We start from the raw sequence: 15867 nt of genomic DNA, 5'->3' as shown, positions 1-15867 counted from the left end.
GAGAATATTCCTTCACACTCCTGACTGGTGCCTTAGATGGTGGACAGGCTTTGTGGAGTGAGGAGGTGAGTTGCTTGCTGCATGATCCCCAGCCTTTGACCTGTTCTTGGAGCCACAGTATTTACATGGCTGGTCCAGGTCAGTTTCTGATCAATGGTAACCATCAGGATATTGATGGTGGGGGTTTCAGTGATTGTGATGCCATTGAATGTCAAGGGGTGATTGTTAGAATTTCTCATGTTGGAGATAGTCATTGCCTGGTACTTTTGTGGCATGAATGTTATTTGCCACTTACCAGCCCAAGCCTGCATGTTGCCCAGATCTTGCTGGATATGTGCACAGACATCTTTAGTGTCTGAGGAGTCCTGATTGGTGCTGCACATTGTGCAATCATCAGGAAAAATCCCCACTTCTAGTCGTATAATAGACGAAAGGTCATTGATGAAGCAATTGAAGATGGTTGGGCGGAAAACACTACCTTGAAGAACTCTTGCAGTGATATCATGGGACTGAGATGATTGGCCCCCAACAACCACAACAATCTTCCTTTGTGCGAAGTATGACTCTAACCAGCGGAGAGATTTTCCCCAAATTCTCATTGACTCTACTCTTGCTAGGGTTCCTTGATGCCACACTCAGTCAAATGCTGTCTTGATGTCAAGGGCAGTCACTCTCATTTCACCTCTGGAATTCAGCTCTTTGACCATGTTTTAACCAAGGCTGTAATGATATCAGGAGCTAAGTGGCTTTGGCTGAACCCAAACTGAGCATCAAGCTATTGCTGAGTGCCTCTTGATGGCACTTTCCTTCACTTTGCCAATGATGGACAGTAGACTGATGGGGTGGTAATTGGCTGGGCTGGATCTGTCCTGCTTTTTGTGGACAGGACATACCTGGGCAGATTTGCACATTGCCAGGGAGATGCCAGTGTTGTAGCTGTACTGGAACAGCTTGGCTAGAGGCATACCAGAGTACCAGTTTGCAGCCGGAATATTGTCAGGATTCATTGCCTTTGCAGTATCCAATGTCTTCAGCGGATTCTTGACATCACATGGAGTGAGTCGAATTGGCTGAAGACTGGCTTCTATGATGCTGGGGATCTCAGGAGGAGGTTGAGGAATGAGGAGTAGTCTGTTAGCTGTATTAGAATATGACAGTAGTCATCCAATAATGAGGTTTTAGTATGTAGTCAAATGCAAATGCTACTGTGTAAAGTTTTCCAAAAATAATCTTGCATTAGCTACTCCTTGGGCAGCTGACTATTGGATATCTTTTGCTGATTTGTAGTGTATGTTACACTCTTCCAGATTTTTCAAATAATTAAAACTCATTCACTTCTATAAGCATCAGTTTTCATAGTGATTATAGTTAGGGGTATTTGCAAAATAACTTAATGATTCTCATTACCAAGACAGAGGGCACTAGAGAGAAATGTTTTTATTTGTAGTTGTAGACTCCATGGCAACATTTTAAAAAATCTGTAAAACATATTTCAGCAAAAATGCCCAGATTACCAGACTGACTCATCACTTTTAGCACAAAATTATACTTTCTGAAATATGGTCATGTTTGCTGAAAATGAAAGTCACCTGTTCCAGACCCTCTGCTTTCTAGCTAAAGAAATGGTTACATTTGAAAAGAGAAATATCAACATTAAGTTAAATGTGAAAATGTTTTTCTGTGGCCTTCAAAAGACTTGTTTAGAGTAACACAACCATGTCAAACTACTTACTTACTTGTCTGTCTACTAGTCACCAACATTACTACAGAATTGAATTGAAGAATCATTCTGACTGCGTTTGTCACACTAACCTGACTCACCTGATGAAGGGGCAGCGCTCCGAAAGCTTATGGTATTTGCGACCAAATAAACCTGTTGGACTTTAACCTAGTGTTGTGAGACTTCTTACTGTGCCCACCCCAGCCCAACGCCGGCATCTCCAAATCACACTAACCTTTAACAGTGAAGGAGAACAACTGACCTGCAGGTGAACCTTAATGTTTTATATTCATGATCAGTGTCTTCTGTCAGCTGCGCAGCAACCTAAAAGTGCCTCCATGTTGGCCCCTTTAAGTTAACACAGTGGCATGGTGCCACGGAAAAAATAAAGGGACCATGCATTTAAACAAATTGCCTGATCACTATGAAAAGTTAGAGGGTATGTTTTTGATGAAACTGTTAAGAGTTAGTGCCTACCTCCTAGCAACTATCGGTCTGCAATATGATGTTGATGATGCTGATTCCCATCAACTGACATCATTAACATTTATCATCTGTTGGGGGGGGGCGGCGGCGGGGTGGGGGGGGGTGGTGGTGGTGGTGGATGGTGGCAGGTGATGGTGGCACAGTGGTAATGTCATGTCACTGGAGTAGTAATCCAGAGGCCCAGGCTGATGCTGTGGATACTTGAGATCAAATCCTACCCTGGCAGCTGGTGGAATTTAACTTCAATTAATAAAATCTGGAATTGAAAGCTCATCTCAGTAATGGTAACCATAAGATTATCATTGAAGTTCTTAAAACCACATCTGGTTTTCCAATATCCTTTAAATAAGCTGTACTTACCTGGTCACGCCTACACCTAACTTCAGATCCTAACACTGTGGTTGACTCTTAACTGCTGCCTTAAATGACCAAGCTAACCATTCAATTCAAGGGCAATTAGGGATGGGTTTTGCCAGTGACACCCACATCCCATGTAAAAATATATTTTTAAAAATCCATTAATAAACATAAATTAGTGCCAAAACTGCAGCTATTACCACTTCTTTATTAATTTGGTATACTGTTCCATAAGTCCCAAAGGTGTGAGTTAACCAGACCTTTACCAACTTGAACCACCAAGAACGACTATATAATTATCAGACCAATTAACTGACGATCATCTGATATGATCTGTCCCTGGCAAAATACTGATACAATTCTAAAATACTGCAAATGCAAGAAATCTAAAGTAAAGCAGAAAATTCTAGAAATACTCAGTGGATCGTAGGACATCCGAGGAGAAAGGAACAATTAAAATTGTTAGTGTACCAGATCAGAAACCCTAAGGTCTATTATGAAGCCAGACTAGATCCCAGCAGTTTTTCTATTTTTGGCATGAATGTGTGGATAGGTTTCACTCCAGGTGCAACTCTGTTAACACAATAGGAATCTTGTATCAAAACAAACTTTGTTTAACAACACAGTTTTATTGTAACAAATGAATTAGCTTAAGCTTTAACAATTGAACAATACTTAAATATGACAAGATACAATTCTTAACTGATAACCTATCACTAAATTTTTTTTTAAAGTTTATTTATCAGTGTCACAAGTAGGTTTACATTAACAATGCAATGAAGTTACTGTGAAAATCCCCTAGTCGCCACACTCCTGCACCTGTTTGGGTACACTGAAGGGGAATTTATCATGGTCAATGCACCTAACCAGCACGTCTTTCAGAATGTGGGAAGAAACCGCAGCACCTGGAGGAAATCCACGCAGACATGGGGAGAATGTGCAGACTCAGCACAGACAGACCCAAGCCAGGAATCAAACCCAGGTCCCTGGTGCTGTGAGGCAGCAGTACTAACCACTGTGCCACTGTGCCAATGAATTCCAATCAAACAAAATTTCCCTCATAGATTTAACCCTCTCTTTAAAATGAGTTAGCAAAACACAGATATACTTGCTTGTGACTTTGGTTAACATTCCTGGAGCCTTCAGAATACCTCTAGAGAGAGAGAGAGACATAGGGCCCGATTTTACCATTTTCATTCTAAGTGCTGAATCTGGGTGCAATTCAGATCCGACTTGAAAATCTGCTTTCAGGCGCCCCCGATAGCACTTAGCCTGAAAAAGAATCGCGTGTCTGAATTGTGCTGTGGGCGGGGCTTATCGCGCCTGAAACGATCGGAGTATGGAACTGTGCATGCGCAGTGAGAAAAAAAATTGAAAAACGCACTGCTGTCACATTGCTCCCGGGCCGCAAAAAGTGGATAAAGCGACCTGGGAGCAAAAAGCGGGACCGATGGACCCCACAGATATCACCTAACCTAACTGTCCCCGTTATCCACCCATCTCCCCCCTCCGCTACCCAGACCGATCACAACCCCCTGCCCCCATTCCTCCCCCTCCCCCCCCTGCCTGCAGAGTGGCAGCGGACCCCCCCCCCGACCAGAGATCCATCTGGCCTCCCTCCCAGTATATTTCACATAGTCACATCCGAGTACTTTGACAGTTCCACTAATTAAGTGCACGTGCACTATTATAGCTGTGGAATCCCTTCTCTCTGCTGCCTGTACTTGCAAAATCCACCGAGGTACATATCCAGGCCTTTATTGAAGTTGTGCAATGAAACATATAGGTGCGTGAACAAATAACCATTGCTTGATTCAACAACCTTTGCAATTGTATTTAGCAACAGCCAACTTGCAGTAAATTCTAAGAGCTGCATGTCCATGTTTGGAAGATAATTTGGGAAATGGTAATAAGATAATTTCTACTTCTTCTGAACTTGCTGGTGTAGGGGAAAAAAAACAACATTCATGACAAGTGAAATATAATCTAAGTAGCATTTATAACAGGAATGATCAAAATTAGAAATGTGATGGGGTCGAATTAACTCCCCCCCACCCTCCCCACCCCGCCCCCCACCAGAGAATGATCGGGCCTTCCCCCCCGCCCCAGAATGATCGGACCTCCCACCTCCCCCAAGAATGATCACCCACCCACCACCAGACAACGATCTGGCCCCCCCCCCCCCCTCCCCCCCCCAGACAACGATCGGGCTTCCCTCCTCCTTCCTCTCCCCCTCCACCAGAGATACATCTGACCCGCCTCCTGCTCCTTTCCCCCCCAACCAGAGAGTGATCTAGCCCACCTCCCCCTCCCCTCTCTACCATCGATCTGAGTCAGAGAGCCGTTGGAAGCTCTGAACTTACCTCTTCAGCAGCTGGAGCGCCCGAAATAGATCTTTGCCAAGCAGGTCTGTTTTGCGCCGAATCTCGACGCGCGAACACGATGGTAAAGGGGGAAATGCTGGTAAAGTTGGGCGGGCAGCTCATTAATTCAATTTAAATGCATGCAAATGCATTTAAATCGCCGTTGCGCCCATTTCGGACGCGAATCGGATCGCGGCCATTTTCAGGCCTTGGTAAAGTGGGCATCTGCGCGGACGTGGGCGCGGATTGCATTAATGGCCTCACGCCCGACTTTATCAAGTTTTCGGGTGCGACGCAATGGTAAAATCAGGCCCATAGAGAGACACTTTGTGGGATTTTATGACCTCGCTCGGATGAGGCTTGTAAAATCCCGCCCGAGGCCAATGGAGAATTGCATTCTGTGAGCCTCGCCTGCGCCGATTCCAGGGCGGGCAAGGCGGTAAAATTCTGGCCATTGTTTTCTTCTGGCAGCCCAGCCAGCAACTGTTGGTATTTAGAAATGAAACTCATAAAATCCTCACAGTGCAGCAGGACTATCTTCCCAAGCCCTTTCCTACCTTAACCCGGTAACCCCACACACTTACCATGGTTAATCCCCCTAACCTACACATCTTGGAACACTAACAGGCAATTTAGCATGGCCAATCCACCTAATCTGCACATCTTTGGACTGTGGGAGGAACCAGAGCACTCGAAGGAAACCCACGCAGATACGGGGAGAATGTGCAAACTCCACAGATTCAATCACCCAAGGCCAGAATTGAACCTGAATCTTTGGCACTGTGAAGCAGCAGCGCTAACCACTATGCAACTGAGCTGCCCACAGAAACTGAAGCTCTTTCTTTCCTGCAAGCTTAGCTCTTCCCATTAACCACATGATTCTGTCTCTGTCAGTCAACCCAATCAAAACTCTACTCTGAAACCAGAGGGGAACATAAGTAAATACGAATGAATTAGCTTTGCTCAAACAAACACTCCGGGGTAATTTTTCCCATTCAACAATGGTTATGCCATTGAATATCAAGGGGTGATGGCTGCATTCTCTTTTGTTGGGATGGTCATTGCCTGGCACTTATGTGACGTGAATGATGATGGAGGGAAGGTCATTGAGAGAGCAGCTGAAGATGGTTGGGCCCAGGACATTGCCCTGAGGAGCTCCTGCAGTGACATCCTGGGACTGAGATGATTACCTTTCAATAACCACAACCATCTTTGTTTTTGTTACTCATGATTCCAATTATTGGAGAGTTTACCCTTGATTCCCATTAACTTCAAATATACTCTGACTCCTCAATGTATACTTGGTCTAATGCTGCCTTGATGTCAAGGGCAGTCACTCTCACCTCACCTTTGGAATTCAGCTCTTGTGTCCATGCTTGAATCAAGGCAGGAGCTGAGTGATCCTGGCAGAACCCAAACTGAGCATCATAGAGTAGGTTATTGCTAAGCAAGTGCTGCTTGATGAATGATCCTTTCCATCACTTTACTGATGATTGAGGGTAGATTGGGAATGGTATTTTAGCGGTTGGATTTGTCCTGTTTCTTGTGCACAGAGCATACCTGGGCAATTTTCCACATTGTTTCATGGTTGCCATACTGGAACATCCTGGCCAGGGTCACAGCTAGTTCTAGAACACAAGTCTTTAAAACTATTATTGGTAAGTGGTAAACGGCAGGAAATTTCTTACCCATGTTTGAGTTGATGCCATAAAATCTGATGAGGTCAGGAGTTGTAGTTGAGGACTACCAGGGCTACTCTCACTTGATTACATACCAATGTGTTGCCACTTCTGGTGGGTCTGACATTGGTGGGATAGGACATAGCCAGGGATGCTGATGGAGGTACCTGGTACATTGGTTGTAAGACACGATTCTGTGGGTATGACTGTCATTTGACTCATCTGTGAGACATCTCTTCCAGTTGTGGCACAAACCTTCCGATTTTAGTAAAGAGGATTTTCCAGGGAGTGGGCACTCTTGTCTTTCCCAGTGCCTATGTCAATGCTCGGTGGACCATCCAGTTTTATTTCTTACTGACTAAAGCACAATGAGTTTTTATGGCAATCGAATTGTTTCATGGTCACCATAACTGGGATTAAATTTTAGTTCCAGGTTTTTAATTAATTGAATTTAAAATCCCTCAGCTGCTGTGGTGGGATTTGAACCCATGTCCTCAGAGCTTTGCCCTGGGCCTTTGGATGGTCCCGTGACATTATCACTATGCCAACAAATCACGTGAAATTTATTTTAATTTCTCATAATTTGGAGTGGAGTTTCCCTTTTTTCCGTTTATTTAGAGGAACTTTATTTTTATGTTCCCTGTGTTAGCCAATAGAGTGATATTTTATGGATTTCTCAGATGTTCATGGAATGGAGGATGAGGAAGGAAGTTGCGCAGCAACTCTACAGCTAGATGCGTGTGCAATGGAAGGACTGGCCACAGGTGTACAGTACCAGGCCCAGTTTGTTTTGTAGCTGATGGACAGCTGACCACCAGGGAGGTGGTTGTGAAGATATGCCATCTTTGGAAAAAGACCTGCGGAGATTTTTCATGATTGGCACCTCCACATGATGGCTCAGGGGACAAAAATCTTCTTTATGTAGCTGGCTCCATCCAAGGTCCAATAAGTATATCAGATCAAGCAGAATGCTGCATCTATCAGCTCACTAAGGGTATGTTTTGAGGGGAAAAATGAGTTTATCACATGCACTAAGCAAGAGTGAAAGTGGCAAGAATAGCCCAGGTTCAGGGCCTAATTAGAGCCACCTGGGGAGTATGGGTTTCTTCTACTTAATCCAGTGGTATTTATTAATCATGGAATCCTAGAATCCCTTTATGCAGAAAGAGCCCATTCAGCCCATTGAGCCTGCACCAACTACAATCCCACCCAGGCCCTACCCCTCTAATCCTACGTATTTAACCTGCCAATCTCCCTGACACTCAGGGGCAATTTATCATGACCAATCAACCTAACCTGCACATCTTTGGAATATATAATTTGTGATTACTGGAATCTTGTCATGCAGATTCGTGCAAGAAACTTTTGAAAAAAAAGTCACAAACCTGAGACAGCTGAATGTACCAGCTTTTGATTGAGGGAGAGTGGGATGGCTGCTGGGAGATCAGGATACTCACTGAAATCATGTGGCTTTTACAAATAGCAGCATGAAGAAGGTTTGGTGGGGATGATTCAGCCACCGGGGCAGGCCAAGCAGATAATAGGCCTTTTGCAGCAGTGACGCACTTGTCTGGATTGGTGAAACCTCAGCTTTTATAAACAGCTGCATCCCTCCCCCACCCCCCCAGCCTGTCCAGAGTTGACATATGTTGCAGGCTTCATAATTTTGCCATTGGCAGAGGCGTTGCTCAGCAGCATTCCAAATGAGTATGCGTGTGATTGATTATCGCTCCTGTGTCTTGGCTTGCCACCAGGTTTAGTGCAAACCATTGATGGGTCGTCCCATAAAGACAATATACTTGTCCTTCCTCAGCCACAGGCAATCTGTTTGAAGGAACAGGCTAGTATTGTTAGGAATTGTCTTTATTTTTGCAAAAAGTCAAAAAATAATTTTGGTGTTTTCGTACGTTCTGCAGACAGACATCTGCTGCCAAGCTCAAAAACAGCAGTGTAAATTATTCACTCTTACGGCATGCACACAGGGCAGAATCTTACCCTCCTGGCGGGGTGGGTTCTGAGGCACGGTGGGGGTGGGGGGTGTAAAATTGCCTGGACGGGATTCCCCCCGGGTTTTGCCCACCCTGACCCAGATGCAATTTTTGTCATGGTTGGGCGGGTGGAGCCTTAGGCAGGAAACCTATTCTTTCACTTATGAAGGCCCACAAGTGGCCACTTTTCCCATCCAGCCTCAATTGTTCGGCTGGCAGGAGCAGGTGGGACCTTTCAGATTTGGGATGCCGTCCCCACCGGGACCTTGGACTCCTGTCATCCCCCACCCTCTTGGCCTACTTCACAATGCCACGATCACCCCCTCCCAAACACCACCCCCACCCCCACCCCAAACCCCCGACCCACACATCTGTAACCCTCTCACCCCTGGGACTTACCTTGAGAATGGTTCCAGGACTTAGTTCTCACCAGAGCACTGCAGTACCTCTTCTGGCCACTATGGTGCTGTGTCTGGATGGATTAACAAACAAAGAACAAAGAACAATACAGCACAGTGATGCGAAGTGATGCATTTTGGAAGAAATAATGTAGGGAGGAGTTATACAATAAATGGCAGAGCCATCAGGAGTATAGAAACACAGAGGGACCGAGGTGTGCAAGTCCACAAATCCTTGAAGGTGGCAACACAGGTGGAGAAGGTGGTGAAGAAGGCATATGGTATGCTTGCCTTTATAGGACGGGGTATAGAGTATAAAAGCTGGAGTCTGATGATGCAGCTGTATAGAACGCTGGTTAGGCCACATTTGGAGTACTGCGTCCAGTTCTGGTCGCCGCACTACCAGAAGGACGTGGAGGCGTTAGAGAGAGTGCAGAGAAGGTTTACCAGGATGTTGCCTGGTATGGAGGGTCTTAGCTATGAGGAGAGATTGGGTAAACTGGGGTTGTTCTCCCTGGAAAGACGGAGAATGAGGGGAGATCTAATAGAGGTGTACAAGATTATGAAGGGGATAGATAGGGTGAACGGTGGGAAGCTTTTTCCCAGATCAGAAGTGACGTTCACGAGGGGTCACGGGCTCAAGGTGAGAGGGGCGAAGTATAACTCAGATATTAGAGGGATGGTTTTTACACAGAGGGTGGTGTGGGCCTGGAATGCGCTGCCAAGTAGAGTGGTGGAGGCAGGCACGCTGACATCGTTTAAGACTTACCTGGATAGCCACATGAGCAGCCTGGGAATGGAGGGTTACAAACGATTGGTCTAGTTGGACCAAGGAGCGGCACAGGCTTGGAGGGCCGAAGGGCCTGTTTCCTGTGCTGTACTGTTCTTTGTTCACAGGAACAGGCCCTTCGGCCCTCCAAGCCCGCGCCGCTCCCTGGTCCAAACTAGGCCATTCTTTTGTATCCCTCCATTCCCACTCTGTTCACGTGGCTATCTAGATAAGTCTTAAACGTTCCCAGTGTGTCCGCCTCCACCACCTTGCCCGGTAGCGCATTCCAGGCCCCCACCACCCTCTGTGTAAAATACGTCCTTCTGACATCTGTGTTAAACCTCCCCCCCCTCACCTTGAATGTATGACCCCTCGTGAACGTCACCACCGATCTGGGAAAAAGCTTCCCACCATTCACCCTATCTATGCCTTTCATAATTTTATATACCTCTATTAGGTCACCCAATCATCCTCCGTCTTTCCAGTGAGAACAACCCCAGTTTACCCAATCTCTCCTCATAACTAAGCCCTTCCATACCAGGCAACATCCTGGTAAACCTCCTCTGCACTCTTTCTAAAGCCTGCACGTCCTTCTGGTAGTGTGACGACCAGAACTGGATGCAGTATTCCAAATGCGGCCGAACCAACGTTCTATACAACTGCAACATCAGACCCCAACTTTTATACTCTATGCACTGTCCTATAAAGGCAAGCATGCCATATGCCTTCTTCACTACCTTCTCCACCTGTGACGTCACCTTCAAGGATCTGTGGACTTGCACACCCAGGTCCCTCTGCGTATCTACATCCTTTATGGTTCTGCCATTTATCGTATAGCTCCCCCCTACGTTAGTTCTACCAAAATGCATCACTTTGCATTTATCTGGATTGAACTCCATCTGCCATTTCTTTGCCCAAATTTCCAGCCTATCTATATCCTTCTGTAGCCTCTGACAATGTTCCTCACTATCTGCAAGTCCAGCCATTTTCGTGTCGTCCGCAAACTTACTAATCACCCCAGTTACACCTTCTTCCAGATCGTTTATATAAATGACAAACAGCAGAGGTCCCAATACAGAGCCCTGCGGAACACCACTAGTCACAGGCATTCAGCCGGAAAAAGACCCTTCCACTACCACCCTCTGTCTTCTGTGACCAAGCCAGTTCTCCACCCATCTAGCCACCTCCCCCTTTTTCCCATGGGATCCAACCTTTTTCACCAACCTACCATGAGGGATTGGAGAGTTGTTGGCCAATCTGATTTGGCTCTAAGCTCCCACAGGTGGGAACTTATTCCTGGAGCAAACAGAAGTCCTGCCCACTTCCAATCAATGCTCAAGTGAGTGTTAAATAGCAGTGGGCTGTCGAGAACCGATGGTGATGCTCACCATCCTTAAAAATCTACCCATGAAATATTTATTCTCCTTTAATGCTCCTTGCCTTGGACTCTTCTACGGTTATTGGGTAGACTCATGAAACACTCCTTCAGTACCTTTTTGCATGCTGTCTATATTTAATGCAGAGATGCAGCCTGTGGTTCGTACTTTGCCATGCTTCCTCCCATCTTTCCCCCAGCCCTTTCATGCAATCATGGCTTTCTCGATGTACAGAATTGGGAATGAACACGGATCCCATTAGTTGACTCTCCTTTTTATTTTCAGGTATATGTATTTCCATCAAGTTTATAAGCCATAAGCAGTCCATTCAGCCCAATTGGCTTATACTGGGTGGTTGGTTATTCTCCACTGGAGCAAAGACTTCAAAAGTTTACCGAAAATAAAAGTTATGTGTGGGAATTTTTATCATGTCACACACAAGCAAATTAATGGAAAAATGCGAAATGTGTTTTTAAAGCTAGACAAAAATGCGAAGGAAGGAGAAAAGTGCATGCTTTGTAAGATAAATTGCAGAATTTGAAATGGAACACAGTAATGTATTTGGTTACCTCCTCATGTCATAAATCATACCCACTGCAGTGTGAACTTTGGTTAATAACCATTTTCTATAAACATTTTGTTCAAAAACCTCAAACCTAGATGTGCCTCATAAATCATTTGACTTTGAGATTGAGAAATGAAAAGCTCACATCAACAAAATAATCCCCAAATGTTTTTTGTTTGCATAGAAATTGTACTTGTAACTGTTCAGGCTGTTGCGAGCTTGTGTTGAAGACAACAGGGTTTCAAATGGCTATTTACAGATTGGCACTGAATCAGCTAATTGCTTTACTCGTGGGTAACCTTTATAAAAAGCAAATGTGTAAATGTGTACAGACTTGCTTCTAGAAGAATTTGTTGCTGATTTGATTCCAAGAAATGCCAAGATTAAACGGTCTTGGAAAGTTTGAGCTGATGCGCTTTTGTTGTGACTAACTAGGCCCACAAACCTTTTGTCTGAAAATTTAAGTGACGGTCTAAAGGTAACAAAATGTTTAATTGTCCATGTTTTGTATCTGTACAACAGAGGAGCAATGCAATCCTACATGGAAAGGAAAGTGTACAGTATGTTACTGTGGGAAAGATGATACATCAATTTTGAAGATCAGCTTCTGGGAGACAGTAACAAAAATAATTTTGACTCAGAGTTAAATGGCACATATTGTGCAGTTCTGGTCCCCACATTACAGGAAGGATGTGGAGGCTTTGGAGAGGGTGCAGAGGAGGTTTACCAGGATGTTGCCTGGTATGGAGGGGAGATCCTATGAGGAGAGGCTGAGGGATTTGGGATTGTTTTCGCTGGAAAGGCGGCGGCTAAGAGGGGATCTTATTGAAACATATAAGATGATTAGAGGTTTAGATAGGGTGGATAGTGATAGCCTTTTTCCTCTGATGGAGAAATCCAGCACGAGGGGGCATGGCTTTAAATTGAGGGGGGGTAGTTATAGAATCGATGTCAGGGGTAGGTTCTTTACCCAGAGGGTGGTGAGGGATTGGAATGCCCTGCCAGCATCAGTTGTAAATGCGCCTAGTTTGGGGGCGTTTAAGAGATCCGTAGATAGGTTCATGGACGAAAAGAAATTGGTTTAGGTTGGAGGGTCACAGTTTTTTTTTTTAACTGGTCGGTGCAACATCGTGGGCCGAAGGGCCTGTTCTGCGCTGTAATGTTCTATGTTCTATGTTCTATATTGGTTGACCAGACGAGGAGAAAGTGTCGGTTTCATGATATTGAACTTTTGGTACTCAGTTGCAAGTCATTTTGTTTAGTATTCTGTTTTGTGGTTATAGTTGCAGAGGCTGTGACCTTCTCTGTAATATGTAAATGTATGGAATAAGTTGCAAATTTCAATATACTGTGTGGCCCAATATGAATTTATGGATGAGTGTTATAGTTATAATGAAAACAATGCCCTCTGAAACTTTACTGAATACTTATGAGGTAATGAGTTGTGTTCCCAAGTCAGTATTATTTCAAACTCTAATTGCAAATACTTTGCACGCTCAAGTAATATTCTTAACTAACATTATTGAGCCTACTTCAGATCATTGAAAAATCAGCTACAGTAATGAGACATGGCTTTATATTGCAGTTCCACATTTAATAAGTTCATGATCTCAGCTGGGCAAGGAAACTACAGGTTATCCTAACTGGCTAACTAGAATTTATTTGATTTGTTTTATAAACATGAATGCCTTTTATTATGGCTTCATTCTTTTCTTCATAGGAACCTATTCGTATATCAGTACTTCAGATTTCTTAATGTACGAAATGCAGACCTGCATTGCCACTTCTTGGGATATGTGATGGCTTAGCAATCTGCCTTGTTTCAAAAAGATGCATCATCTGTAGGGATTTGTAGCTGGTCAGCACCTGCCTTTAAATGGTTGTTACAGCAACTGTCTTGGGTAACTTCTGCGTCTGAATGAGGAAGATGAGGACATATGCAGTGTGTTTCAGTACCACAGAATTGGTGGCTGATTATGTCTGATAACAAACAGTTGCGAAGTCTACCATGGAAGAAAATGCAAATTGCTATTTATTATAGTTCTACCAATTCCTGGCATTTGCAATTATCCATTCAGGGTGGTATGAACAAAGCTGTTTTGGCTATGCTCTATAGGGGTACAGGTTGCCTGGCTGCCAGCTATGAGCTGCTGCTTGTCATTTGAAACCTTTTTGTGATTGACAACTTCATGGTGAACAATTCCTTTTGATCCTGTCTTAGTGCAACCACTAAACTGAGAGAAGTCTCAGCTGAAATCTGACACGGAGACCTGCGTTGTCCAAATTGAGGATATCTATTCAGATGTCTGTTGAAGTTTCCACATACTTTGAAATAACCTATAAATTCAGTGAAATTTTGAAATCTATTGTTTCTCTTGCTTCTATTTAACCTTAACTTAAGCTGCAACGATTATGTTTGTTATTTATTTGACAGGCAAATGAGTGTACAAGAGGTTTCGTATTCCTTCCAAAACATACCATAATAAAGCACTTCTTTCATGCATACAGTTTTGTTTTAGCTCCTAGGCTTCCGGAAGCAGAATTTTGAGTTAAGCATGAGGAACAAGGAATTTAGAGTAAGTTTGAATTGTAACAAAAAACCCTTGTTCATTTCTGTATTTGGACTGCAGTTTTAAGCGTCTCAGGAAATTATGCCAAGCTTTCAAGATTCTCTGGGGCGATGCAGGGGCAGCTAAAGGATAACAAGGCTGAAATGTGAACCACTGCTTCTGTGTACACTGAAACAGCCGTTTGCTGTTCATAGGGGTTTCTAATACTGGAAGTAATTGGGGCAGCGGGAGAGCATCTTGAGTTGAGAGAGAAGTTATAATGGAGCCTTCCAATATTTGTTGATGTTAATTTGACCACAGTACCCAATGGTATAAGAATGTGTGTTATGCGAATAATAAATCAATAGACCTTCAGTGCATCTTTTGCTTAGACTATGCTTCTTTCTTGTGATATTTGAATTACCAGGAACAGTGGCAAATTTCCCTGGCTACTTCAGGGGCTCCGAGGTGACCAAGATGGGATCTTAAGCTGCGATGCCAGTTTAGCCGACATTTAATGGACAGTGCCATCTTGTTAAAGGAGTTAAAGTGTGTGCTTGGAGCAGCTGCCTGGAGGCATGCGAGGAGGAATGGGAGGAGATGAGAACATGCAGAGCAACACCAGCTGTGGAGAGAGGGAGACGAATGCTCTAAGTTCATCATGGTGATGTTTCAGCTGCTGTCTGTATGTCCCAGTCTCCTGTGCCTTATGGAGATACTGAGAGCTTTGGCTCATTTTGAAAAATACTTTCATGATTGCCTGACTGCATCTAATCTGAACCAAATTCCTAGTGGGTGCAGACAAGTACCAAACTAAGCAGTCCATACAGCTTCCTGATGTTTTGTGGTGAATATTATTTTCATAGAATCATAGAAACCCTGCAGTACAGAAAGAGGCCATTTGGCCCATCGAGTCTGCACCGACCACAATCCCACCCAGGCCCTACCCCCATATCCCTACATATTAACCCACTAATCCCTCTAACCTACGCATCTCAGGACACTAAGGGGCAATTTTAGCATGGTCAATCAACCTAACCCACACATCTTTGGACTGTGGGAGGAAACCGGACCTCCCGGAGGAAACCCACGCAGACACAAGGAGAATGTGCAAACTCCACACAGACAGTGACCCGAGCCGGGAATCGAACCCAGGTCCCTGGAGCTGTGGAGCAGCAGTGCTAACCACTGTGCTACCGTGCTCTGCCCATTTTGACAGAGTATAGCATCTGACTGTGTGATATCTCATCTGGGATACATGATGGGGGCACATGTCTTAGTGGAGAAGTGTCTTAGTCACCTTGATGAGCACAACATTTATTTTTTTTAAATCTTCATGGTAACATGATTTTGTGACTTTTATCATACCAGTGGAAATCCTAATTGTGCTCTAAAGAAGCAGCACTGTGCTCTAAAGAAGTGGACGGCATGGTAGCACAGTGGTTAGCACAGCTGCTTCACAGCTCCAGGGACCTGGGTTCGATTCCCGGCTTGGGTCACTGTCTGTGTGGAGTTTGCACATTCTCCTCGTGTCTGCGTGGGTTTCCTCCAGGTGCTCCGGTTTCCTCCCACAGTCCAAAGATGTGCGGGTTAGGTTGATTAGCCATGCTAAAATTG

The 15867-nt window shown here is 44.5% G+C and overlaps 1 protein-coding gene across 17 annotated transcripts in view; it reads left to right on the top strand.

The window, feature by feature from the left end:
* Positions 1-15867, top strand: part of cast (calpastatin) — a 196354-nt gene that overhangs the window by 12840 nt on the left and 167647 nt on the right. The window contains exon 1 of one of the 17 annotated variants that reach the window (XM_078214737.1): positions 14697-14935. The exons of the other annotated variants lie outside the window; for them this stretch is intronic. Within the exon in view, the coding sequence (XP_078070863.1) occupies positions 14912-14935 (24 nt within the window). The 5' untranslated portion in view covers positions 14697-14911. Of the gene's footprint in view, positions 1-14696; positions 14936-15867 lie in introns of those variants that run through there. 17 annotated transcript variants of the gene reach the window in all.

This window comes from Mustelus asterias, chromosome 6 (genome assembly GCF_964213995.1).
Source record: "Mustelus asterias chromosome 6, sMusAst1.hap1.1, whole genome shotgun sequence".
Lineage (NCBI taxonomy): Eukaryota > Metazoa > Chordata > Chondrichthyes > Carcharhiniformes > Triakidae > Mustelus > Mustelus asterias.
This window is presented reverse-complemented; position numbering and strand designations above follow the sequence as displayed.